The 26,489-nt window shown below is 41.7% G+C and overlaps 1 protein-coding gene across 9 annotated transcripts in view; it reads left to right on the top strand.

Annotated features, from left to right (window-relative positions):
• The window catches only part of camta1a (calmodulin binding transcription activator 1a), a 740,802-nt gene that overhangs the window by 398,008 nt on the left and 316,305 nt on the right, over positions 1-26,489 (top strand). For all 9 annotated transcript variants that reach the window (XM_061984658.1, XM_061984687.1, XM_061984664.1 and 6 more), the window contains one exon: positions 9,551-9,686. In XM_061984658.1, the coding sequence (XP_061840642.1) occupies positions 9,551-9,686 (136 nt within the window). The remainder of the gene's footprint in view (positions 1-9,550; positions 9,687-26,489) is intronic.

Raw genomic sequence — 26,489 nt, 5'->3', positions numbered from 1 at the left:
CCGATTGTGACTCATCATACGGACACCGACCAATTTTACCGACCAATCTTCATGGATTTTCTCCGTATGGATGGATGTTCTCATTCATCCAGGTCATTGTATTTTCTCCATATTTTTGGGGGGCTGGATTCACAGTCCATTTTTTTTTCTCTTTGTAGCTTGTAGCTTTGTAGCTAAGCTACTCGCTACATGGGTCTAAAAGGAGCTAAGCTACAGGAAAAGCTACTTGTTAAAAAAGTAGCTAAGCTACCACCAGGCTACTGGAAAATGTAGTTAAGTTACGTATCTTAGGTACATGTAGCTTGCTACTGCCCATCACTGCGCATTAGATTAAAATGACCAGAAAATTGTGATTGATAACTGCACTGAGCTAACTTATTGCCTGTTTTTCTGCTCGTTGCTATGGTAGTTGCTTTTCGATTTTGTTAGATAACGTTTATTCACATGAGATTTTGGATCGGAGTACTTCAGTCTAAATCGGTAATGGGATATAATTGTTATGTGTTGATATTATGGCAGCAACAATACCATCAAATAGACATAGGCTGATATTCAATAAGACAATTAACAGAGATAGGCTCCAGCGACCCCGAAAGGGACAAGCAGTAGAAAATAGATGGATGGATGGATAAACACATTAGTGTCTAAACAACTAGGATACCGTATTTACATTGAACATAAAGGCTGTGCTGTTTTTGTTTGTTTAAGTTATAGAAATATGGAGGCCTGTTTGTTAGAACATAAACCGGAAGCGATCATCCAATTTACATTTAATAAAAAAATATGATTTATTTTATTTTAGTTATAAAATAAATTTAAACATAAATAAGTAAAACATTTTCAGTGTGTATATAATTACTTTTTGAGCACATTCAACAATACTGCAATAACAATGGTAATAATGTTGATCACAATAACGTTATTCTGCCATTTTATTTATTGTTTTGGTTATGTATATTTGAGGGTGCTCCACTGCCTTCTTAACCGTGACAGAACCTATTTATTTGCTTTTGGTAGTGATTTTTATTCAAGTGCAATATTGTGGTAACAGACAGAGTGTATTTTATTTCTATTATTTCTTTGTTTTTTTTTAACTTGGATTTTTAAAAGTTACAATGTTAAAATATACGAGTAATACAATTGTTTTGCTTTTGAAACGGTAAACTTGCATTATTATTATGGATTATCTCTTAATCAGTTGTTAATTTGGTCTCAAAATAATGTTGACAAAAATATTGTTTATTGGCAATAATTTGCAGGTCAATATATTGTTAAGCAACATTTTTCATCAGCCCAGGCCTACCATCAAAACTACCGAATGCCTGATTTTTGGTCTTTATGTGTAGGGTCTGTCACAGATGAAAAAAATCAGATTTGGACAATCTAAGTGTTACACTAAGCATGGATTGCAACGTAGTGAATCTAGTGTAGCAATTGTTCACACAAATAATGCAGAATCATTGTCAGCACCACATACAGCTGCAGTCTGCATTTCAGGACTGAATAGGAAATGTCTTCACAGCCGAAACCATACACGCTCTTGAAATTCAAATTCTTTGTCACCTATGCGAGACATCAAAGCTCTAAGGTGTATGTGTTGACGGAGAATGGAGTGGTGTAACCAGCAAACAACATTGTTATTTGTGAATTATGTCCTTGTGGCGTAAGCAGGGAGCTTTACATCTGAGGAGTGACAGCAGCTTCCCTGAAATGTGCATGAAATGTGCTTAGTACTATCAGTGCAGGATCGTGTCCAAGTCACCTGCCTGCTTCCTGCAGGGCAACTGTGGACGAGATAAGAGCATGGACACAATACATGCAGTAAAGCCATCGTTCATCCTATGCCCCCAGTACAAGGTGTTGTTGGGACAGAGACACTGCAGCTAAGACAAACGAGTATCATTTAGTGTTGTCTTAATTTTCTTTTTTTTTATTCACATAAGTACAATGGGCCCCATTCAGCAATAACTTCCTAACTTTTCCTCTTATCTTTCTTCCCAAGTGATTTCCTAAGAGGAGTCCATTCAAATTCATGACGTGTTCTTAAACGCCCAAATTGTTCCCACCTGCTGTTCTTAAGTTGCTGAATGCCAAATAGTTAGCGCATGCGTGTCTATCATAATTTGTATATAAACACGCCCTTATTTCCCCAATAAGCAAATGTAAACGCCCTTAATTCCGTAATTTGCCTAGGTAAATACCCTTAATTACCCATAAAAGGGCACAATTCTTGCGGAAAAGCCAAACATCAAACACATGGAGAAAACACAAACAGATTACAAAAGAGAAATTTGTATATTATCCCGCGGGGGAAATACATAATGTCAAAACGTAAGTTTAAGAAAGGGGGGATAGCTCTCGGTAGCCTAAAGCGTTCAAATAAATATTTGTCACTAAGGGCAAATAGGTCTACATGGTCGTGAAATATGCGCTCCCTCCACAGGGCACGATCTGCGGCATCTTGCAGTAGCAGCAAAAGCATTGCCATTGTGTGTGTGTGTGTGTGCGGGCGCGCGCATCTGTGTGTTTTGAAATGTCTACATATTGCTCATTTTGCTATCTGTCTGTCCGTCTTATCTCTATCTATCTATCTATCTATCTATCTATCTATCTATCTATCTATCTATCTATCTATCTATCTATCTATCTATCTATCTATCTATCTATATATCTATCTATGATATTAATTTAACGTTAGACAATAGAAGCAAGGGAACTTGTCACACTTAAGAACAAATAGGCCACCCTAAGAGTGCTCTGGAGCACTCGTAGATTTTGTTCTTACCTACGAACAAATCCAAGCTAAGAAAACATTGGTGAATACAAACATCTCCTTAAAAACTTCGTAAGTGGGCTTAAGAACAAAATGTGTTCTTAAGAACGGTTGCTGAATGGGGTCCATTGTGTTTTATCCCAGAAAGTGGTGGTCCCAGTTCTGTCACAAACACTGGCAGTTTCTATAGCAAGGAATATGAGATGAAGCACACTATCACACATCGACCCTCTTCCTATTCTGAATTACAGAAACCAAATAGATTCCTCCATCTGGAGTATATGACGTGTGTATATTTATATAATGTAGTTTTGGCGTACTGTGTTTCCTCATTCATCTCCATCTAGTTCATGTCAAATGGAGATTGTTATTCTCATAAATATGATTGTGACCTTTCAGCCTGTCCATAAAGTGAGAATTGGAGAGAAAAGGAATAATGAGATTTTAATCAAACATGATCCGTAGCTCCTAGCAGTCGATTGATCCACCAAAAAGCACTTTACTCGTTTATTTAACATGTATAATTGGGCATTAGTCGGAGTATTAAAGGACCTTAGAACAATACAACAACTTGGCACGAGACGTCATTGTCAGTGGGAAATACATTTGAGTGAATATGTGCGTATGTATGTGAGCGGGAACAGCCACCGACTCTAAATCCACAGGCCGTAGCAGATTTACATTTAAAGTAGTTTTAGCAAACACCCCACTTGCAGATTCATTTTTTCGCAGGGCTGAAGGGACAGGCTTATCTGCGAGTCATCAGTTGCGCGCACTGTGTCCAGATAGGAGCCAGGGGGAAGATGATGTTCCATATAATACAGCACTGTTGCTTGAAGTCTAATTGCATTACGTGTGGACTTACTGTACCTCAGCACTGTGGCGACCGCAGCAAATCTGTGTCGGTTCACACATACGTAAGTCCTTCAAGACGTGGAATGTATGTCTCAGTTGTGATTGACAGCAGCAGTAATGGAACGCATCGTAGTGCAATTGATGTTGTGTCACTGCTCTTGCTAGTCATATTATCCCCACATGGAGCAACATGGTTACTAGCAACTTTGGGTGTGGAAGTGCACAGGTGCCCAAGGGCATATTTTTGCCTCATATTTACTCTTAATAGGGTCAGTTTGTGTGTGACACCAATCGGAGGAGTGCTCATGTGGAAGTATTTGAATGGGTCGCTGGAAGTGTTGTTGTTGACACACTACGCCAAAGGCTGAGATTTCTGAAAGCTTTGACGGGTAATTGAGAACAGCATGAATTTCCTCCTCCATGAGCCACTGTAGACCCAAACCAGCTCGCCCTCCGACCTCCAAAGCCTCTATGGAGTAGCACTCATCCTTCTTTTTTTATATTCTCCTTTTGCTTGCCTCAAATACTGCCAGCTGAGCTTGCGGGAGAGAAAAAAACAGCATGTATTGTATTAATCAAACCCAGGGCATCATGGGGAATGGGGCAGAGTGAGAAAGGGGGGCTGGAGCCCAGCTATTACTGCTACACAGGTTCACCAAGAGAGAAATGTTTCACTTCTCTGCAAGTTGTTTGACAGAAATGTATCCAGCAGCACAGAAATCTTCTCATTATAGCATACCAAGCAAAAATAGTATTTCTGATTCCGCTACAGTATTAGGAAAAACATATTCTGTGTGATTGTTTGCTTTGGCTTTGGTGCAACTGTGCACTTCTAGGATTTTCGAGGATTTTGCAAACCATGTTGCGGTTGCTCACTGATGATCCATGTTAGAACACAAAAATCTGTCGTTTATTTATTGTTTTGGTGCCTACTGGCCTTTAGAAAGTAGAGCGCAATGCATGAGAAGTGGGCCAGGGGTCCTCTGCTTTGACTTTATTATGCATGCTGAGCTTGTCATCATCCTCATAAGGCCAAACCACCTCCAACACCCCCCACCCCACCCTCCTCTGACTTTCTCAAATGAAGAAATGTGATTGAGCGAAAGCCATTACCTGGGTAAATGCATGAATCCTAAAGGGGTGAACAAGGCCTAACACCACCCTGAGGGTAAAGCTTATTATCACTGCAAACTCCACAGAGGCGAGAAGCAGCTGTGTAGCTGGTCTGAGGTCCGCATTTCCATATTAATCTGGCACATTTAGGCATCTGAGACAGAAGGCCTCCTGTCACGCTTCTATGATAACAGAGAATTTAGCTTTCCCCTCTCATGTATAAATATGTAAAATTCTGATAAGATTAATTGAATCCACTACGCATACAGTGGCACGAAAGGACTGGGTGGGTGAGGTCACAGACAGCGGGAGGGAAAGGAGACACTAAATGTTGCCAAAGCATTAATTTCAGACTGGCCTCTGTCGCAGAGGGTGTCTGGACTCGGTCCTCCCTATTCAAAGTGCCATGAATTGAAAATAGCATCTACCTAACTTACCCTCGAAAATAGCTGCGAGAATACGTTTTTGCACCGAGCCGATAAATATGGCGTAGAGCCTCTGACACCGAAACCTCACCCCAATTTTCAGAGCTCGAGAGGAGATCAGATAGCCCTGTGTCATTTGATTTTCTGCCTTATCTCACCCGTGCCTATCTTTTTGTCTCATGCAGAGCTATGTTTTGAGGAGTACACATTGCTTGTATCTCTTGAAGGGCAAAAACTCAGAATAAACAAAACTATCCTGCTGTTATGTGGCTGTTAGGGGCTGAGTGCTTATGTCTAATGAGTGTCCTTCATTTGACATGAAGGATGCAAATCTGCACAGCTACATGTGTTTGAAGCAAAGTTTATGCCGATGCCTCTTCCACTTCCTTAATGATGACATAAACTATTCTAAGACACAATTAGGAACACAATTGCATCCTCTCCTTAGAGTGACCAATGAAACTCCTTTTTGCAGCAAAGTATGCTTGGTGGTGAAGGTTGAAGGTCCTAGCTGGAGGTGCAGGTGAAGGATAGATTAAAGCTGGAGAAGTGTGAGCCAGGAATGAGACTTCCCCCTTGCACATGACTCAGGCTATGTCTACACTAAGCCGGATAACCCCTTAAACGAATAATTAATTAGCCTAAGCCCCGTTTTAGCCACACTAAACCATCGTTTAAGATTCCCCTCCTTGGATAATTTTTTACACGGGTAAGTGTGCCGTGTATTTCTTCAATCTCCGGCTCTTAGCTTTGGAGGGACTCATTGATCGTTTACAAACAGAGTTTGGAGAGGAAGTGAAGTCAGAAAGACCACGACCCACACAGGAAGTGATGTCAGAAAGAACGCGCCACAGCCAGCTTCATAAAAACCGGAGCTAACCACTGGAAAGATGGAGGCGAGTCATCCAGAGATGGCCGTGTTTCTCATTCTTCTTCATGTACAGACGCTCGTGGAAATCACACATGAATACCTTAAGAGAAGAAAACGCGCGATTGTAGCTTTTTCGGATACAACACATTTCAGACGGCAAGAGAACTTTCGAATGTCCAGGTCAGCTGTGATGCTACTTACCGAAAAACTTTGTCCATTTGTCGAAGGAGAGACAACAAAAATGTGGGCTGCGGGGATGTGATAAAAAATGTAACGTGTGCTTTGTATTACTTGGCCGTCGAGGGAAGACTACGGGAAACAGTGAATGCATTTGAACTGGCAAAGCAGACTGTATCAGTTATTGTCTGCCATGTACAGTATGTCGTGGACTCAAAGTCTATGTCCAGAGTATATAAAGTCACCAAAAAGGAATGGACAATGAAGGTGAAGGCAAAAGAGTGAGGAGTGTCCTGACCAGATATCTAGATCCCTAGTTTGATTGATGTAAAATGTTCTTTATCACATAGTTGACTTTCACGTGTCCAATAAAGATGTGATTAATTTATAATGGCTCAGGTGTGATTCACTAAAATAGGGCCCCACAGCGCACTGGATTCCAGTTAATTGAAATACCACAACACTGGATATTGTTCAGATAAGTTATATTTAATTTAAAGGGGAACATTATCACCAGACCTATGTAAGCATCAATATATACCTTGATGTTGCAGAAAAAAGACCATATATTTTTTTAACCGATTTCCGAACTCTAAATGGGTGAATTTTGGCGAATCAAACACCTTTCTAATATTCGCTCCCGGAGCGATGACGTCACAACGTGACGTCACATCGGGAAGCAATCCACCATGTTCTCAAACACCGAGTCAAATCGGCCCTGTTATTTTCCGTTTTTTCGACTGTTTTCCGTACCTTGGAGACATCATGCCTCGTCGGTGTGTTGTCGGAGGGTGTAACAACACGAACAGGGACGGATTCAAGTTGCACCAGTGGCCCAAAGATGCGAAAGTGGCAAGAAATTGGACGTTTGTTCCGCACACTTTACCGACGAAAGCTATGCTACGACAGAGATGGCATGAATGTGTGGATATCCTGCGACACTCAAAGCAGATGCATTTCCAACGATAAAGTCAAAGAAATCTGCCGCCAGACCCTCATTGAATCTGCCGGAGTGTGTGAGCAATTCAGGGACAAAGGACCTTGGTAGCACGGCAAGCAATGGCGGCAGTTTGTTCCTGCAGACGAGCGAGCTAAACCCCCTGGATGTCTTGGCTCACACCGTCCCTTATGCCACCGAAGATGATCAAGAGAAGAATATCGACCCTAGCTTCCCTGGCCTGCTGACATCAACTCCCAAACTGGACAGATCAGCTTTCAGGAAAAGAGTGCGGATGAGGGTATGTCTACAGAATATATTAATTGATGAAAATTGGGCTGTCTGCACTCTCAAAGTGCATGTTGTTGCCAAATGTATTTCATATGCTGTAAACCTAGTTCATAGTTGTTAGTTTCCTTTAATGCCAAACAAACACATACCAATCGTTGGTTAGAAGGTGATCGCCGAATTCGTCCTCGCTTTCTCCCGTGTCGCTGGCTGTCGTGTCGTTTTCGTCGGTTTCGCTTGCATACGGTTCAAACCGATATGGCTCAATAGCTTCAGTTTCTTCTTCAATTTCGTTTTCGCTACCTGCCTCCACACTACAACCATCCGTTTCAATACATTCGTAATCTGTTGAATTGCTTAAGCCGCTGAAATCCGAGTCTGAATCCGAGCTAATGTCGATATAGCTTGCTGTTCTTTCCGCCATGTTTGTTTGTGTTGGCTTCACTACGTGACGTCACAGGAAAATGGACGGGTGTTTATAACGATGGTTAAAATCAGGCACTTTGAAGCTTTTTTTAGGGATATTGCGTGATGGGTAAAATTTTGAAAAAAACTTCGAAAAATATAATAAGCCACTGGGAACTTATTTTTAATGGTTTTAACCATTCTGAAATTGTGATAATGTTCCCCTTTAAGAACTTGCACACAAAGCAACATTGGAGGTGACTATGACGTGCGCATTTTCCGTACATGCGTACTAGGTCGCGTTGCGCCGACGGACAGAGGGGGGGAGGGGGTCTTAAATGACCATTGTGTGTGTGTGGACAAGTATAAGGTTAGGTGGGATTTACCCTGGATAACCTTTGTGAAGAAGGGGGCCTCAGAGTTGACCAAAGGCAAATATGGAAGTCGCGAGGAAAGATAGGTAAAAATAAGTAGGGAGTGCATCTGTGTGTGAGTGGCGTCTCTCATTAGAAAGTGTTGTCTGGGGCACCGGAGGAAGGACAGCGGGGAGCCCCAATCCTGGCCCCTGAGAATGGGCTGAGAAAGTGATTGATGAGTGATACCGAGATAAACACGTACCCTGGCCCCTAAAGGCACTCTTGCAAAATGCTGCATGCCGTTATAAATAAACATTTCACAATTTAATAAATAAAAAACAAAACAATGGAAAACAATCGTTGGGGTTTCTTATTATGGAAATTGTTCCTTGAGACAAAAATCTACCCGGCTTTTGTTCTTTGCTTTGATGAGACTTTTTCTGTTTTGGTGTGTGTGTGTGTGTGTGTGTGTGTGTGTGTGTGTGTGTGTGTGTGTGTGTGTGTGTGTGTGTTTGTGTGTGTGTTCTGTGCTTATGCATGTGAGTGATGAGCTTAAAAGGTAACCAGGCTCAGCAGCTGACTAGATGAATGTTACTCGTTTTTTCCCTCTCCCTCTCCTGCTCATTCACAGCGAGGCCCTATAGACTCTCATTTGGGAGAGCTCCAAATCATAGCAGCTGTGAGTGCAGCGCGTGTGTGTGTGTCTTCGCGAAAAGAGCATTTGGGTGTTAAACTGATGTGCAAGTGCGGCATATGCACGGATTCACCCTTGTGATACGAGGCCGAGCCACAATACACAAACACACACACATCTCTGTCCAACTGCTCGCTAATTGTTGAGTGAGTTGTAAATGTTTTATGTTACACTTTGTGCTAATGTTCAACACTGAGCACCAAATGTCTCTGTTACAAATCGAAGCGGAAAGGCAGATTATCATCAAATACTTACATTATATCACGATGAGCCTCCAGGCTGTGGTCTGGTGGAGCGAGAATGAATTATGAATGGAGTGTGAGGAAGAATCTTCTCTTCTCTCTTGGGACTTCCAACACCCCTACTCATTTAGGTTGGATGAGTAAAAGATAAGGACGAAAGCCTTGCGCTCATGCATTTCATGCAGGTTGGATGAGAGTCACTTGACATAATGTACACACAAACAGGTTTCGACATGTATGTTTCAACCTGCTTTATTCAATGGCAGCTGCAAAACCCTTGAAGTCAGTGTTGCATTTCCCTTAACAAGGCATGTTTTTTTGTATGATTCTGGAATAACTGCCTGTTCCGTGGCTACGTCTGACAATCATTCACCTCATTGTCGGCTGGTCTCTGTCTTGTTTCCATGGATGCAGGCCGCAGAATGGGTCGATGATATTGTACAATCGGAAGAAAGTGAAGTACAGAAAGGATGGCTACTGTTGGAAGAAGAGGAAAGATGGGAAGACCACACGGGAGGATCACATGAAGCTGAAAGTGCAAGGAGTTGAGGTGAGTCGCTTGGTTGCAGTTTTAATGCATTGCTTTGAGAAGAGGTATGTGCCTGTTTTGCCCCGCTTTTTTTTGATCACATGAAATTATGAGAGATTCCCTGTTGACACTTTTCTATTCGGGAACGGACCTCAGTGTAATGTACCTAAATTATGAGTCCCAAACTTTATTCAACTGGGGGCCACTGGAGGTTGAATTTGAGTGAGGCTCGGCCGCACAGAATATTCCCTTCAGAATAATGATTTAACTACGTGACTAAATTAGGTAACTACTACAACCAACAGCTATAGTGACACTTGGCTATGGTAGGCCTTAAGTCAATATAAATGCAAATATGAATGTAAAAATTGTATGTTTTGACTATGTTGAGTTCCCCAGGAGATGGTCTTAGACATTTCTGCTTGCTTATAGGAAGTTGCTATTTGTGTTGCCCATTGTGTGTTTGTTGTGCTGTAATTTTTTGTAGTTAGTGTTCTTTCCAGTGGGACAACTGTATAATTAATGGTTAACAGCCCAGAGTACACAGGCTGCAATTACATTAAACTATGTGGTCAAGTTGAGGCTACAAAATATGAGCCTGGGGCCCACGAGTTTGACATCTCTGACCTAAAGAGTATAGATCCACTCAATGCACCCCATATATTGATTGATTTTAAACAAACTGTTTTTCATTTAATAACCACATACTGTACATTCCAAGCACAGTCAAATAAATAGGAACAACACATGTTTTTTATTTACCGATATTTGGGAAGCTGAACTGAACCGTATTGTTTGGTGGAAACAAGGCTTGGGTCCGGAGAAAGGCAACCTTTTTGCCATCAGTGAGCTCTACCTGGTCTGCAATGGAGATAGTCGCATACTGCTGTCTCCAAGGAGCTTCACCAGGAAACAATGCAGTACAACAATAGTTTTCCCTAGGAAACCAGTGGAGTGGAGCCGATTGTTTGTACCTTATTAAGACTCTGGATGTTGCCGCTGCTCCAGAGAGCCTACATTAATCTTGCTTGTTCGAAGCAGTACTGAGCAGCAAGCGCTCTCTCACCCCACTCCAAGTCACCTCCCATATAAGCTATAAAACACCCAGTTGTATCTATTTTTGGCTCCCCCCAGCTTATTTCTGTTTGATCTGTGGTGGTGGCATGCAATGTTGAGGTAGCTTACCTGATTTATCAGCAGTCCTACACCAAGCCAAACTTTAGTTTTCTTTTTTGTCAATAGTGCTGAAGTTTGGATTTTGTTTTTCTACCATTTGAACAAGAGTTGAGACGTACAACAGATTTATTTATGTATCTAGGCTTTATGTGTGCCCAAATAAACAGACACAAACCTGACATGAACGTAGCACACACTTCGGGCAGTGGTGTTTGTGTCACACAGTGTGACATAGACAAAGCTCAGGCATTCTCCCAGCAGGGGCTTTGCGCTCTGTTTGTACTCCTCCAGATATTTGTCACTCTGAGGAAGTGGCTCGGTGTCATCGCTGGTCCTGCAGTAGTCCGATAACCTGCTTGGATTTTACACATCCATTTGTTTGAGAGCTTACATATTTTTACAGCATCTGACAGTTTCAGCAGTATGGATGCTTTAGTCAGCTCACTTGTATCAATATGGCTGTATCAACTTGGAATTAGGTTCACATGAGATGCTGTTCAAATATGATTTATAGGAGAGCTTGTTTTTAACAAGAATTAGGTATGATACATACACGGCTGTGCAGAAATGTAATTTGCTTATTTTCTACTGCTTTTGTGCCATCTCATGTGTGTCATGTGTGCTGGTATGAATCCATGATCAGGGTCATTGATATGGGGCCCATACCATAAAACATAACTCCATATTCACCAGCCACCCAAATTTGATTAGACTATTGCAGAAATATGGGCAAAGTCAAAAAGCAAGTATTGCTTTTACTCCCACTTTTCAAAAGTAATGCTGCACAACAAGTCTACATTGTCTATTACACAGTATGCCCTTACTTTTGGGTTTAGTCACAGTTAATTAACAATATCTCCTAAATGTGATTATGAAATACATATTTTCCACAAAGTGTTTTTAGGACTTGCTTGACTATGCATAGCATCATAAAAGTTTATCTACAAGGTGGTTGTCAACCCATTGAACCGGCACCGTCTGTTCCTTGCACCTTCAAATAAAATTGTACCAAAGCATAATCCATATGCATAAACACAATGACTGTTCACTGAGTCGAGCAAAGAGACTTAAAATCAAGTGTAACTCCACAGTCGCGATTTTGCACAAGTCCAATTTGCTGTGAGATCAGCGGAGCCAAAGTGCAGTAGTGAAGGCAAGCACAGTCTATTGCCCTTCTTGTCAAATAAGTGTCTCTTCACATCAAAATGCAGGTATCACATCACATTGCAGGTACCATTCTGACTGGCAACTTCTGGGATGTGCAAAGTGGTTTCAAAACACAGCACTGTAGGTCATGAATTCATAAGTCATTACGTCATAGAAGTTTGTCATCCTCCAAAATTAATCTTACTTCAAAATTACATTTGTGGGATTGATTTTAGTTGCATACTGTAAAACCATGTCCTTCTTTATGTATGACATCATCAACAACTGGCAGCACGGTGTAACAGGGGTTAGTGCATGTGCCTCACAATACGAAGGTCCTGCGTTCAATCTTTCTGTGTGGAGTTTGCATGTTCTCCCCGTGACTGCGTGGGTTCCCTCCGGGTACTCCGCCTTCCTCCCACCTCCAAAGACATGCACCTGGGGATAGGTTGATTGGCAACACTAAATTGGCCCTAGTGTGTGAATGTGAGTGTGAATGTTGTCTGTCTGTCTGTGTTGGCCCTGTGATGAGGTGGTGACTCGTCCAGGGTGTACCCCGCCTACCGCCCGAATGCAGCTGAGATAGGCTCCAGCACCCCCCGCGACCCCAATAGGGACAAGCGATAGAAAATGGATGGATGGATCATCAACAACTGTAGTCTGTAAACATGGCTAACATGGACACTTGAAATATTTCAATACATTTTGAACGAAAAGGAAAATTGGTAATGACCAGTTGGATCATTTCACTATTGAACAGCAGTGTTCTTCACAGGATTGCTTTGCTAATGACATCAATGTCTAACTGGCATAATTGATGCATGTGCATATGAGCAAGTAATTGTAACGCTGTAGGAGAGATGAATAACATTATTGGAGAAATAAAAAGCAAATCAAATATGTGTTGATATACAAACTTTTTTTTCTGTCACTTCTTTTTGTCTTAAATGCCACAAATAAAACTGAGCCACCAATGAGTTATTTTTAATGGAGGAAGGCCCCACAACCACACCTGCTGCTCGTTGAAAATAAATATACGCCATTTCATGTCAGTCTCCAAACGTCTCCAATAACATGAGACCAAGTTACTATTTGTTGCTGGGTTTTGAAACATACTGTATTTAATTGGGGCTAAACACTCGCTAAATATAGCGACAAAGTTGGCAACTTTGTTCCCTCCTCCTCCTGTCCGCCTTCTTATTCTCTGGCAGACCAGGTGCGTATGAGGTGTATGTATTTATATGCAGAGTTACAATGCATACCACCACCTACTAAAGTAGTGATAGGAATTAATTTTGCCTCTGCTTTCAAATAACTTTCAAATTATTTTGTTGCTAAATAGAATTTTTTTATTACAAAAATATTTGACAAACAAATTGTAATGAAATTAAGTGAATTAGATTCATATAGCACGTTTGTCTCTAGAGACTCAAAGCGCTTTAAATAGTGACACTCATTATCTACATTTAAACTACATTTACACCAGTGTGGGTGGGACTCGGTGCAAGAGTAAAGTGTCTTGCCCAAGGACACAATGACAGTGACTAGGTTGACGGAAGCTGGAATCGAACCTGAAACCCTCAAATTGCTGGCATGGTTGCTCTACCAACTGAGGCATGCGCCGTAAACATACATTTTTTTAATATCGATTATTCCATTGCCATTATTAATCAGATTAAGAATTAATTAAGACATTCCCTATAATGTCTCAGGCAATGCATTCTTGGAAGTTTGTGCCGTAGTGTTACAGTCGTGCATGTGCAAATGGGCAGTTGATCTTGGCAGGCGGCAGAACGTTTCACAGGAATACATTAAAGTAACAGACCTGGGAGATCAGAGGTCAACCAGCGATATGTATGTCTGTGTACCAAAAGTAATGCTCGACATTCCAGTTTGCTGAGTCAGGACCAGACAGTCAGAAGACACAGATACAGGCATACTTGCCAACCTTGAGACCTCCGAATTCGGGAGATGGGGAGTGGGGGCTGAGGGGCATGGTCGGGGATGGGGAGGGGGCGTGGTTGGGAGTGGGGCGGGGGCGTGGTTAAGAGGGGAGGAGGATATTTACAGCTAGAATTCATCAAAAGTCAAGTATTTCATATATATGTATATATATATATATATATATATATATATATATATATATATATATATATATATATATATATATATATATATATATAAAAGAAATACTTGACTTTCAGTGAATTCTAGCTATATATCCATCCACCCATGCATCCATCCATCTTCTTCCGTTTATCCGATGTCGGGTCGCGGGGGAAGCAGCCTAAGCAGGGAAGCCCAGACTTCCCTCTCCCCAGCCACTTTTTCCAGCTCTTCCCGGGGGATCCCGAGGCGTTCCCAGGCCAGCCGGGAGACATAATCTTCCCAACGTGTCCTGGGTCTTCCCCGTGGCCTCCTACCGGTCGAACGTGCCCTAAACACCTCCCTAGGGAGGCGTTCGGGTGGCATCCTGACCAGATGCCCGAACCACCTCATCTGGCTCTTCTCGATGTGGAGGAGCAGCGGCTTTACTTTGAGCTCCCCCCGGATGACAGCTTCTTCTCACCCTATCTCTAAGGGAGAACCCCGCCACCCGGTGGAGGAAACTCATTTCGGCTGCTTGTACTCGTGATCTTGTCCTTTCGGTCAAAACCCAAAGCTCATGAACATAGGTGAGGATGGGAACGTAGATCGACCGGTAAATTGAGAGCTTTGCCTTACAGCTCAGCTCCTTCTTCACCACAACGGATCGATACAGCGTCCGCATTACTGAAGACGCCGCAGCGATCCGCCTGTCGATCTCACGATCCACTCTTCCCTCACTCGTGAACAAGATTCTGAGGTACTTGAACTCCTCCACTTGGGGCAAGATTTCCTCCCCAACCCGGAGATGGCACTCCACCCTTTTACGGGCAAGAACCATAGCTATATATATATTTATTTTATATATATATATATATATATATATATATATATATATATATATATATATATATATATATATATATAAGAAATACTTGAATTTCAGTGTTCATTTATTTACACATATACACACACATAACACTCATCTACTCATTGTTGTACTTGAAAGTGCAATGCTTTTCAGCCAGAAGCACAGCTTGCTGCTTACTTAAAAAAAAAAACAACACTTACCTTTCACTATTTGAGTAGCCTTTGTTCTGCCATTTGCGTACTGGCGAACGATCTCTGAATCCGGGAACATATCCTTCATGGATTTGTTAAAGACATCCGCAAATGAGAACGGGATGTTGCTTCCAGCTATCAGCATAGCCATCTTTGTCTCGGCATAAGTTACACCCTCGGGTCTCCATTTAGCGAGGTGGCCCATACTACTGGGCTGTGACCGGGCGGTGCTGCGCTGCCGCCACCTTGTGCTTTGCTGACCGTTCATGAGTGAATATAAAATATCCGTTCGGCCACCGTGTTCAATGGAGAAATCTGTTCTACAAAACTTACAGGCAGCATACCACTTCCCCTTCGAACTGTCCTGGATAAACTGAAATTCTTGTTTCCATTCGTTTTGGAACTTACAAGCGTATTTCTTCATCTTGCTCGGCGTCGCCATGGCTGTATCTTCCTCGTTCTTCTGCTTCGTCTCCTTGTGTGCGCAGTTGTGCACTCTCTAAAAGCCATAGATGTTATAATGTAATTGGGCAGGCACGCTGTTTATATCGTGGGAAAGCGGACGTGAAAACAGGCTGTCGACACGTCACTCAGGTCCGCATGGAGCTGTAGGGGACGTGGAAATCAGGAGATTTTCGGGAGAATATTCATCCCGGGAGGTTTTCGGGAGAGGCGCTGAAAATCGGGAGTCTCCCGGAAAATTCGGGAGGGTTGGCATGTATGGATACAGGTCAAACAACTTTTGCAGCTTCTCAATAGTTTTATAGATACATGTTCTTCGTTTGGACGTTTGTGGCTGCATGTTGCGGAGGCTTGCTGCAGATTGTGTATTGCGGACTGACGCCGCTGCTGGGGAGGCTGCTAACATGTAAAACATGTTGTTAATGGTTTGTTTCTCTGATTTGGCCATCCGCTTATTGTCCTTCGCACTAACTTTTCTTAGTTGTGATGGCTAGAGGGCAGAATTGCATGGATCTCAGAGCAACCCTCAAACTCACACGACAGTTGTAAATATCAAAACGTGTGTTTGTTTCTTGTGTAAACAAAGCAGGAACAACAACGTGTAACAATATGTTAACTCTTTATTGCTCAAGCAGCACAACCCTGTTACAAATATTACTTTAACCAGCGGTGAAATGCTCGCAATTTAAAGCATAGCAAAAAGCAGAGACTAACTCGTAAGTTAAAGTATTATTGTATCTGAAAATTGCTTTTGCACAAAAAATAGTTGGGCAATATAAAAATGTGTTCCAAAATACCGCACACTATCAAACAAATTACAAATACACCTCCAAGCATTTGGACAAGGGCTGTCAAAAATTAATGAGTAAACTCATGTGGATGAGATAAAAAAAATTAACGCATTAATCGTGCAATTTATTTGGATCATACAAGCTCTTTTACCTATACGGTTATATACGGTCATTGATCAGATCAATGCATACGACAGTACACAAAAGATTGAGGAGACTCCGACTTGTGTGCTCGCTGGCAAATGTCACAACAAAATACATTCTGAAAGCAAATAAATGACATGCATTCAAGTAAAATGTTTAAAGGGTTCCTGGATGACATTTGGACAGTACAATTGTATTTGTGTTCAAATATCGGGGTCTTTTCTTGAGCACATTTTAATAATGCAAGCGAGTAATTACCTGTGATTAATCATGATGAATCCAAATTCCAAAATGTGATCAATCTGATAACATTTTTTATCATTTGACAACCCTAGTTAAAACATTACCTCCTTTTTGTGGATGTTCTTTTCTCTCGGCTAGATACTTTATATGCCTACATAATGTGATGTAGCTTGTGTACTGCAACACACCAGACAATGTACCGGACATAGACATTACATGAGCCAAGTTGTGCGGACATTGAAGATGTCGGTTAAGCTTGTGATGTCCAGTGGTGTGTTGCAGGGCATAATAGGAATTGACACCGACGCATTTTCTGAGGGCTGCTTAAAGCAGCCTAGCATGGTAAAAGTAGATAGTCTGTACTGTTCGCTTTGTAGTGCTGCCTCAGCAACCTGTGTAGGCTTCGCCCCCTCCTCTTTCGATCTCAACATTTTACGGTGTTAAGTCTCTTCCTTCCCCTGTGTGTCTTTGGTCTCTCAATCTTTTAATTCTTCACCAAATATGTCACAGCCCTGTTTTCTCCTCTACTTCTCTCTCTCCCTACTGCCCTTTCTCTCCTCCACCCTCCACTACCCTCCAAGTCCACCATCCAGACAGACAGAACCTTGAGCTGGGTGGTAATGCTCCCTGTTCCCTAAAATTGGAGCGCAGGGCATGTTGCGGAATTAGCGCTTAACAGGCCGTGAAATAGCAGCCTGCCTTCCTGACGTCTCCCCCATCACTCCAGGTGAGTTGGCCAGACGGCTGGATAAATGAGCAAGCGGCAACCGCAGCACCCAGCATGCATTTGGGGCATCCGAGGAGAGATGTCCATCAGTGATTATCTCACCCCAGCCCAGCAAGCCAGAGTTGTTTACCCACCCAAAAAAACCGTCATGTGGATCTTGTTGTCACTTCTCTCAGGTATATCGGATGGTCACCAGTTTTGATTGGCGTTGTTGACCTATAGTCCATACCTCATCGAAATCTGGTGATTTTATGCATACTGTAGCTCTCGCATCTTCTGGCTTTCCACTGTGCAGTAGCAAAGAGCGCAAACTTCTTTAAAGGCACAAACTGACACTGATAATTTTCCTGCTTTTTGTCAAGCTTCTACCCCAATGTTACTATCTCTTCTTTGCTGATTAGCTGTTAATGTGAGCTTGCCCCCCCACCCTTTCACCCCATCTATCCTATCTCCCCATTATTCTAGAGCTTTAATAAACTCCCTCAAACGTAGATCGATTTTCTCTTAAGTGAAGGTGGCAGTGCCTCTGACTTATTTCATTACCACAGGCTAATTATACTGATTGAAATGAGCTTTCTTCTCAAGGTATGTTGGGCTGCTTCTACCATATGCCCCCCTTCTCACCACAAAAAAGCTTCCATTCAGCCTATGCAGTTCTTGGCCAACTCCCTAAATCCCATCTCTGCCTTGGCACTTCCCAACCATCTAGTCACACCTTGCTCTGATGCCTAAATTATCAGCTGCTGTGTCCTTAGCACCCGTAACTTGTCATTTCACATTGGATCCTCCCTAATGTGTGATTTCAGCTGTGCAACTGTGCAATGAAGGAAGCTAATGGAGCATGCTGGTGACTCAATCGCCTCTGTTCATTGATAATAATGAAGACAAATGTCAAAACATTAGTTGCAAAGGCTGTAATGGAGTTGATGCTATATGCTGGATGCTGTATATTGGCTTCCAATAGCACCTGACCTTCAAGAGAATTTTACTTCTAAAATATTGGTAAATCAAATATAATACTGTACATTTTGTCCAAGCACGCTGTTGATGCATCGTATCCTATATGTTGGGGAGAGGATGGATGAATCTGAGCTGGGCATTGTGACAAAATGCCGAAGCGTTAAATCAGGAGCTTGCACACGGGTTTGGATGTCTCTGTTTCCAGGTTTTTTGAGTATTGTTTTAACAGTACGGTATCAGTGACGTCACAGATTAACAGACGTACCTATGTGGTCATTCTTGGACGTATTGTGTCAGAAAGTCTCCTCCCTCTCTACTGAGCCCAAATACTGTAGTTCAGACTGTTAGGGCTAGAACTTCTGTATATTCCTTCTCGTTTCATGCCCTCCAGCCTGCTCTTTGTCTGTAAAATAAATAATATAAAATATATACAGGACATCCATGCTTTTTTAAGACGATTTGGATTAGCCACTGAACTCTGATGGGAAAAGGGGGTGACATTGCAACATTATACGACTTGGTTCGAGGAAGCAACTTGATGTTAATCTATACACAATCCTTACACATGTTGCTCTATACACAGTATATGGAGCTTATTTTTGACCTTGTCTGTAAGAAAGAGCAGTGATGTTTGTTTTAAAATTTTTTTAACAATGTACACTGTCAAAAGATAGGTTGGTACCTTTGGAGAGGGTTGGGCGCGGTTTCATTTGCAATCTGGGAATGCCTCCACACTAACATCTTGCAGACACATGCAGAAAGTGGGTTATACCTGTGACTGAGGAGCAAATTATACACACAATTTACACCAATGCATATCCAGTACTACTAGTAAGTGCTTTAGGAGGGCAGAGTCCTCCCAGATTCTTTAGTTCTAAGTCTGTCTAAAATGATGAGAGGTGACTCGAAGTGAAGTTTAACAATTTATTCTACAAAACAGGAGTAAGTAAAAACAACAGAGATAGCAGGCCTGGAAAGAGAGCAAACGAGCTAATAAAAGATCGACGCAGTCTCTCTAATGGCTGCTTGTCTTCCCAGGCTTTTTGTCCACTCTGTGTGAATTGAAACTGAAACCTAAACTAAGGCTATGTCTACACTAAGCCGGATAACCCCTTAAACAAATAATTATTTCGCCCCTGTTTCAGCCACAATAAACCAGCGTTTAAGGTCCCCCTCCTTGGACAAATTTTTACACGGGTAAGTGCGTCGTGTATTTCTTGAATCTCTGGCTCCTAGCTTTGTATGGACTCATTGATTGTTTCCAAAGTGAGTTCGGAGAGGAAGTGTCGCCAGAAAGACCGCGCCCACACCGGAAGTGACGTCAGAAAGAATGCGCCACAGCCAGCTTCATAATAAAGCGGTTTCGTAACTCGGAGCTAGCCGCTGGAAATATGGAAGCGAGTCATCCAGACATGCCCATGTTTCTCATTCTACATGTACAGACACTTGTGGAAATCACACATGAATACCTTAAGAGAAAGCGATTGTTCCTATTTGGGATACAACACTTCTCAGACGGAAAGAGAACTTTCGAATGTCGAGGTCAGCTGTGATTGTACTTACCGAAAAACTTTGTTCATTTGTCTAATGAGAGTCAACGAGAATGCGGGCTACCGTGGATGTGATACAAAAAGGTAGCGTGTGCTGTGTATTACCTGGCCGTCGAGGGAAGACTATGGAAAATGGCGAATGATTTTGGACTGGCAAAACAGACTGTATTAGTTATTGTCCGCCATGTATGTCGCGGACTCAACGTCTAGGTCCAGAGTATATAAAGTCACCAAAAACAAAGGGACAATGAAGGTGAAGGCAAAAGAGTGAGCAGTGTCCTGACCAGATATCTAGATCCCTAGATCGATTGTTGTCAAATGTTCTTTGTCACTTTGTGTACTTTCGTGTCCAATAAAGATTTGATTAATTTATGATGGCTCATGTGTGATTCACTACAATAGGGTCCCACAGCACACTGGATTCCAGTTAATTGAAATACCACAACACTGGATATTGTTCAGAGAAGTTACATTTAAGAACTTGCACACAAACCAACACAGGAGGGGATTATGACGTGCACATTTTCCGTGCATGCGTACTAGGTCTTGTTGCCCCGACTGACAAAGGGGGGGAGGGGTCTTAAACGACCATTGTGTGTGTGTGGACAAGGATAAAGTTAGGTGGGATTTACCCTGGATAACCTTAGCCGGCTTAGTGTAAACGGGGCCTAAATCTTAAGGATTGAAAGTGAAAGTGAAATTTAACGTGTGTGTGCTTTAGCTCCCATACATTCTCCTCCATCGCTTTGTAAAAGGCCTGTACCTCATAACAGCATTATAATTATAAATGTGTGGGTGAGAGTGAATAAACAACACAGGGTGTATTCATTGTGTTTATCTCCTTCTGACAGAGGACGGAAAATATTTCCCTAACAGTCCCCCTTAATAATCTATGTCTGTTCAATTGAGTTTTTTGTAGGAAGTTGCTAATTAGGGTTGCAGTTTTGGGAGCTGTTTCAAAGACGAAGCAGCAGATTATCGGACAGAGGTGGGAGGGCCTTACACAAAGACATGGTGACATGCTTACTTTTTCTATTCCTGATCCAAGTCAACTGTGAAATTGAGATCATTATTCATGTATCACCCTAAGCAAATATTATATTTTACATTTACAGATTCAAAGTTATGGGTGTTGTGTGAGGAAAAAGTTGGCTGTTTAAAGAAATGCTATCAGTTGGAGTTTATTTTGTCTCCTCATGCCTTCCTCTTCTGGAACCGTGCTTTGCTGTTCTTTATTTGGTGAGTTTGCCTTGGAGTGCACGCAGCAGCCGTCACTTCCTTTATGAAATACCTGACTGTGGAGGAGGCAGGACCAATGTGTGCATAATATTTGAAAGGATGGTTACCATGGTTATGTCTTAACCCTCTGCTCTCATGTAGATTAACGGTTGTAGTGTTGTGGCTAAAGTGAAGGATGGTTATGGTTTTGTGGGTTTTATTCATGCAGGCCAATATAGAGTACACATTAATTGACTGACTGACCTTTTGAATTAACATGAACATCACATTAATTACAATTTCCCAACTACCACTGCAAAATTACACAAAATGTACAGTATTAACCAACAATCGATACAAAGAAAGACCTGTATTGCACATATTTAAAGGGGAACATGATCACAATTTCAGAATTGTTAAAACCATTAAAAATCAGTTCCCAGTGGCTTATTATATTTTTCGAAGTTTTTTTCAAAATTTTACCCATCACGCAATATCCCTAAAAAAAGCTTCAAAGTGCTTGATTTTAACCACCCGTCCATTTTCCTGTGACGTCACATAGTGATGCCAACACAAACAAACATGGCGGAAAGAACAGCAAGCTATAGCGACATTAGCTCGAATTCAGACTCGGATTTCAGCGGCTTAAACGATTCAACAGATTACGAATTTATTGAAACGGATGGTTGTAGTGTGGAGGCAGGTAGCGAAAACGAAATTGAAGAAGAAACTGAAGCTATTGAGCCATATCGGTTTGAACCGTATGCAAGCGAAACCGACGAAAACGACACGACAGCCAGCGACACGGGAGAAAGCGAGGACGAATTCGGCGATCGCCTTCTAACCAACGATTGGTATGTGTTTGTTTGGCATTAAAGGAAACTAACAACTATGAACTAGGTTTACAGCATATGAAATACATTTGGCAACAACATGCACTTTGAGAGTGCAGACAGCCCAATTTTCATCAATTAATATATTCTGTAGACATACCCTCATGTCAGCAGGCCAGGGAAGCTTGGGTCGATATTCTTCTCTTGATCATCTTTGGGACGGTGTGAGCCAAGACATCCAGGGGGTTTAGCTCGCTCGTCTGCGGGAACAAACTGCCGCCATTGCTTGCCGTGCTACCGAGGTCCTTTGTCCCTGAATTGCTCACACACTCCGGCAGATTCAATGAGGGTCTGGCGGCAGATTTCTTTGACTTTATCGTTGGAAATGCATCTGCTTTGAGTGTCGCAGGATATCCACACATTCTTGCCATCTCTGTCGTAGCATAGCTTTCGTCGGTAAAGTGTGCGGAACAAACGTCCAATTTCTTGCCACTTTCGCATCTTTGGGCCACTGGTGCAACTTGAATCCGTCCCTGTTTGTGTTGTTACACCCTCCGACAACACACCGACGAGGCATGATGTCTCCAAGGTACGGAAAACAGTCGAAAAAACGGAAAATAACAGAGCTGATTTGACTCGGTGTTTGAGAAAATGGCGGATTGCTTCCTGATGCGACGTCACATTGTGACGTCATCGCTCCGAGAGCGAATATTAGAAGGCGTTTAATTCGCCAAAATTCACCCATTTAGAGTTCGGAAATCGGTTAAAAAAATATATGGTATTTCTTCTGCAACATCAAGGTATATATTGACGCTTACATAGGTCTGGTGATAATGTCCCCCTTTAAATATAGATCATGCTTTGAAAATAAACAACGGGACCAAAGTGACAGACCTTAAGTTGTCTCTCAGATGTTCCTTTTTTGGCTAGTCTGGCTGCAATGTTTTTTGTATTTATTACAAAAAATAATATTGTGTGAGATATCAAGACTTGTATTGCAATCAAACTGGATGTTGCATGAGCATCGCCTAATTAAGCTCGATGCACTATCCCTAACCCGTGACCTAGTATAGTGTGCAGTTGGGCCGCTTGACGATGTAACAACTTTCTTTATTCTCCTGCAAAGAGTGGAATCCAATCTTCACTATAATAATGTACGGAATCACTCCAAATAGAAATGAAACAGTCACCAAGGCTCTATTATTATTATTTAGCTTTTTCATGCTGGTAATATAGGCATGCATTTTAGTTATATACACTTTTTGTATTCAGCAAGTGCAGATTAGAGTGTGCTTCTATCCCCAGCCCAATACTATAATGTGGGTTGGACTGTTTTATTAGCAATTGAACCAACACATTCCCACGTAAATGCCTTAACCCACCCCCACAGCCCAATCGGGAAAATTCCACTTTACCCATACTTTTCCTTTGAGCCCACTGTAATTAGTTTTCTTCTTAGTTTGCTTCCTACCATGGTTGAATATCTCAGCAGCAGTTAAGCCATCGCTCAGCCTTTCATGTTGACCTCACTATCACTGTTTCAGTTTTCAGCTGGACTTGAGGGAATCATTTTGGAAAGGTTGCTATGGTGAGCACATGTATTAAAGGACTGTCAAAAAGCTGTGCATTATCGACAGCTTCTGTAATTTAATTTGCCACTCGTTGCCGCATGTTGCAGGCTTGTCACGCTGAGGCGTCACCACAGGGGACTCCTACTTTATTATGAAGGTGACTGAGGTAAAATCCCAAAGAAAACAGCCCGGGAGATATTCTAATTTGTAGCAAAACTTGAAGATTTCCACATATAGACATGCTGCTTTATTGAGGTTGCCCTCTGCAGCTCCCCACATCCCCTCCCTTTTCCTGGGAACAAGAGGGACCTGTCTGGGAAATTGCTTGACACAATGTTAGTTTACCTTAATTTGGGGACATGTGGCTAAAAGAGATATTCTGATAGATACACAGGGATGCTTTCTAATACATTCCGCGTTACTCATATTTCTTATTACTGAATAGGTTCCAGGTAATCAACGAGCTTCCGCGGTTTGTTGCCTATGGCAGTGTTTTTCAACATTTTTTGAGTCAAGGCACATCTTTTTCATTAAAAAAAATCCAGGGGCACACCAACAGCAGAAAATGTTAAAAATGAATATCAATAGGCTATATTTCCAATATAAAGTTGTTCTTATCAAATACCTGCCGCAATTGTTGGATATGACTTCAAACCATAACCATCCATGCATCAATAATTCTCTTGTCTCAAAGTAGGCTCACAAAGCAATTATCTACCTGCTGCCACCTACTGATATGGAAGAGTATTACATAGTTACTCTGCTGATTTTGAGACAGCAGAGACACTCTACAACAGCACAATTGAAGATTATAATTATTGGTAGGGATGATGTTTGATAAGAAATTATCGAGTTCGAGCCTATTATCGAATCCTATTATCGAATCCTCTTATCGAATCCTCTTATCGAATCCTCTTATCGAACCGATTCCTTATTGATTCTCTTATCGAGTCCAGATAGGTTGTTGTATATGGAAAAAAAACACACAATATTTGGTTTAACAAAAGCTCACTTTTATTATATGAGAAAAAAATAAAATCTAATAAATAAATAAGTATTGACTGTTATCCCCCTAAAAATATAAAATAAAATAAATAAATATTGACTGTTGTTACCCAAAGTATATTAAGTGGGATTTTTCAGAAAAACAAATATATACAGTAACACAAAAACAACCTGTCTCTGTGATCACTATAGGTGTATAAATAATAATATAGTGTTAAATAAAATCAGTCCCTTGGGCACAAAACTGAAAATAATACAGCTCTCCAAAAAGTGCACTTCTGCTGCTATTTGACATAACTGTTTGTTATGATGCTTTGACATTTTTGCACTTTATTGAAAGAAAATTCTATGAAGAGAAAAGTTGCTAGCAAATGTGGTTACAATGCTAAAAAATTAAAAGTTAAAGCTAAAAAAAGAAATACACTTTATTGAGTTAACATTATTTTTTTATAGGGGGGAAGATGTGATGTTATGAGCTAGGGAAAATAACAACTACACTAGCCAGCATGCAACGGGAGTGACGAGCATGCGCGGTTGCACTAAACTCAAGAACTCAGCCAACACGCCTCGTCTGCATTATTTATAATTAGACACACAACACATATACAGTGTGATTTTGTTTTGTTTACAAGGAAAGAAAAACAAAAGTTAAAAAAGGGAGATGTCATATATGTATGTGCTGCGGTTGCTTTAAGAACGTTGCGACAGCTGCCGTAAAGGAGGTGCGTTGCTAGCCTGGTTGCTATGTTTCCGGTTGGTCGTAAAAGTGTTTGTCATGTGTTTGTACCCTGCTCAAATCTCTCAGTAAAGTTATTCATTGGATTATACCTTTTGTTTTGAACTTTATTACACCTTGGAGCGCTTTTTCTGGTCCATTGTTTTCCTGCTTTCCCTATCTGCGCCTAATGATTGAGCTACGTCACGTCATTTCTTGTGATGTCCCACGGAGCATTTCTGGTCGGGACAGGATTCGAATAAAGAACCAACTCTTTTTCTTTACTATAGTGGTTTCGATACCGGGTACCGGTTCTCAAAAAAGGATTCGAGTCCGAGGACTCGGTTCTTTCCTTATCGAACAACCGGGAAAACCGGTTTCGAGTATCATCCCTAATTATTGGTTTGCAAAATATATATTTTTGACCAATTAGGTGGAATTGCATCATTTTGCATGGCCCACCAAACAATATCTCACGGCACACTAGTGTGCCATGGCACAGTGGTTGAAAAACACTGTTCTAACCAACACATACCAACACATGTTGGAAGAGGAAGGGGCCCGCTCCAAACTATTCCCACAAGGTTGAGAGCGTGGAATTGTCCAAAATGTTTTGGTATCCTGGAGCATTCAAAGTTCCTTTCACTGGAACTAAGGGGCCAAGCCCAACTCCTGGAGCGGGCCCCTTCCTCTTCCAACATGTCCAAAGTCCATAAAGACATGGATGACAGTCTGGTGTGGATGAACTTGACTGGCCTGCACAGAGTCCTGACCTGAACCCGATAGAACACCTTTGGGATGGATTAGAACGGAGACTGAGAGCCAGGCCTTCTCGACCAACATCAGTGTGTGACCTCACCAGTGCGCTTTTAGAAGAATGGTCGAAAATTCCTATAAACGCACTCCGCAACCTTGTGGACAGCCTTCCCAGAAGAGTTGAAGCTGTAATAGCTGCAAAAGGTGGACTGACATCATATTGAACCCTATGGGTTAGGAATGGGATGGCATTTCAGGTTCATATGTGAGTCAAAGCAGGTGGCCAAATACCTTTGGCAATATAGTGTACTGGATATTATTTATTTATTTAGCAGTGTTAAAGGGGAACTGCCCTTTTTTTGTATTTTTGCCTATCACTC

This window comes from Nerophis lumbriciformis, linkage group LG01 (assembly GCF_033978685.3).
Source record: "Nerophis lumbriciformis linkage group LG01, RoL_Nlum_v2.1, whole genome shotgun sequence".
NCBI lineage: Eukaryota > Metazoa > Chordata > Actinopteri > Syngnathiformes > Syngnathidae > Nerophis > Nerophis lumbriciformis.
Note: the sequence above shows the minus strand (reverse complement) of the source record. Positions and strands in the feature narration are given on the sequence as shown.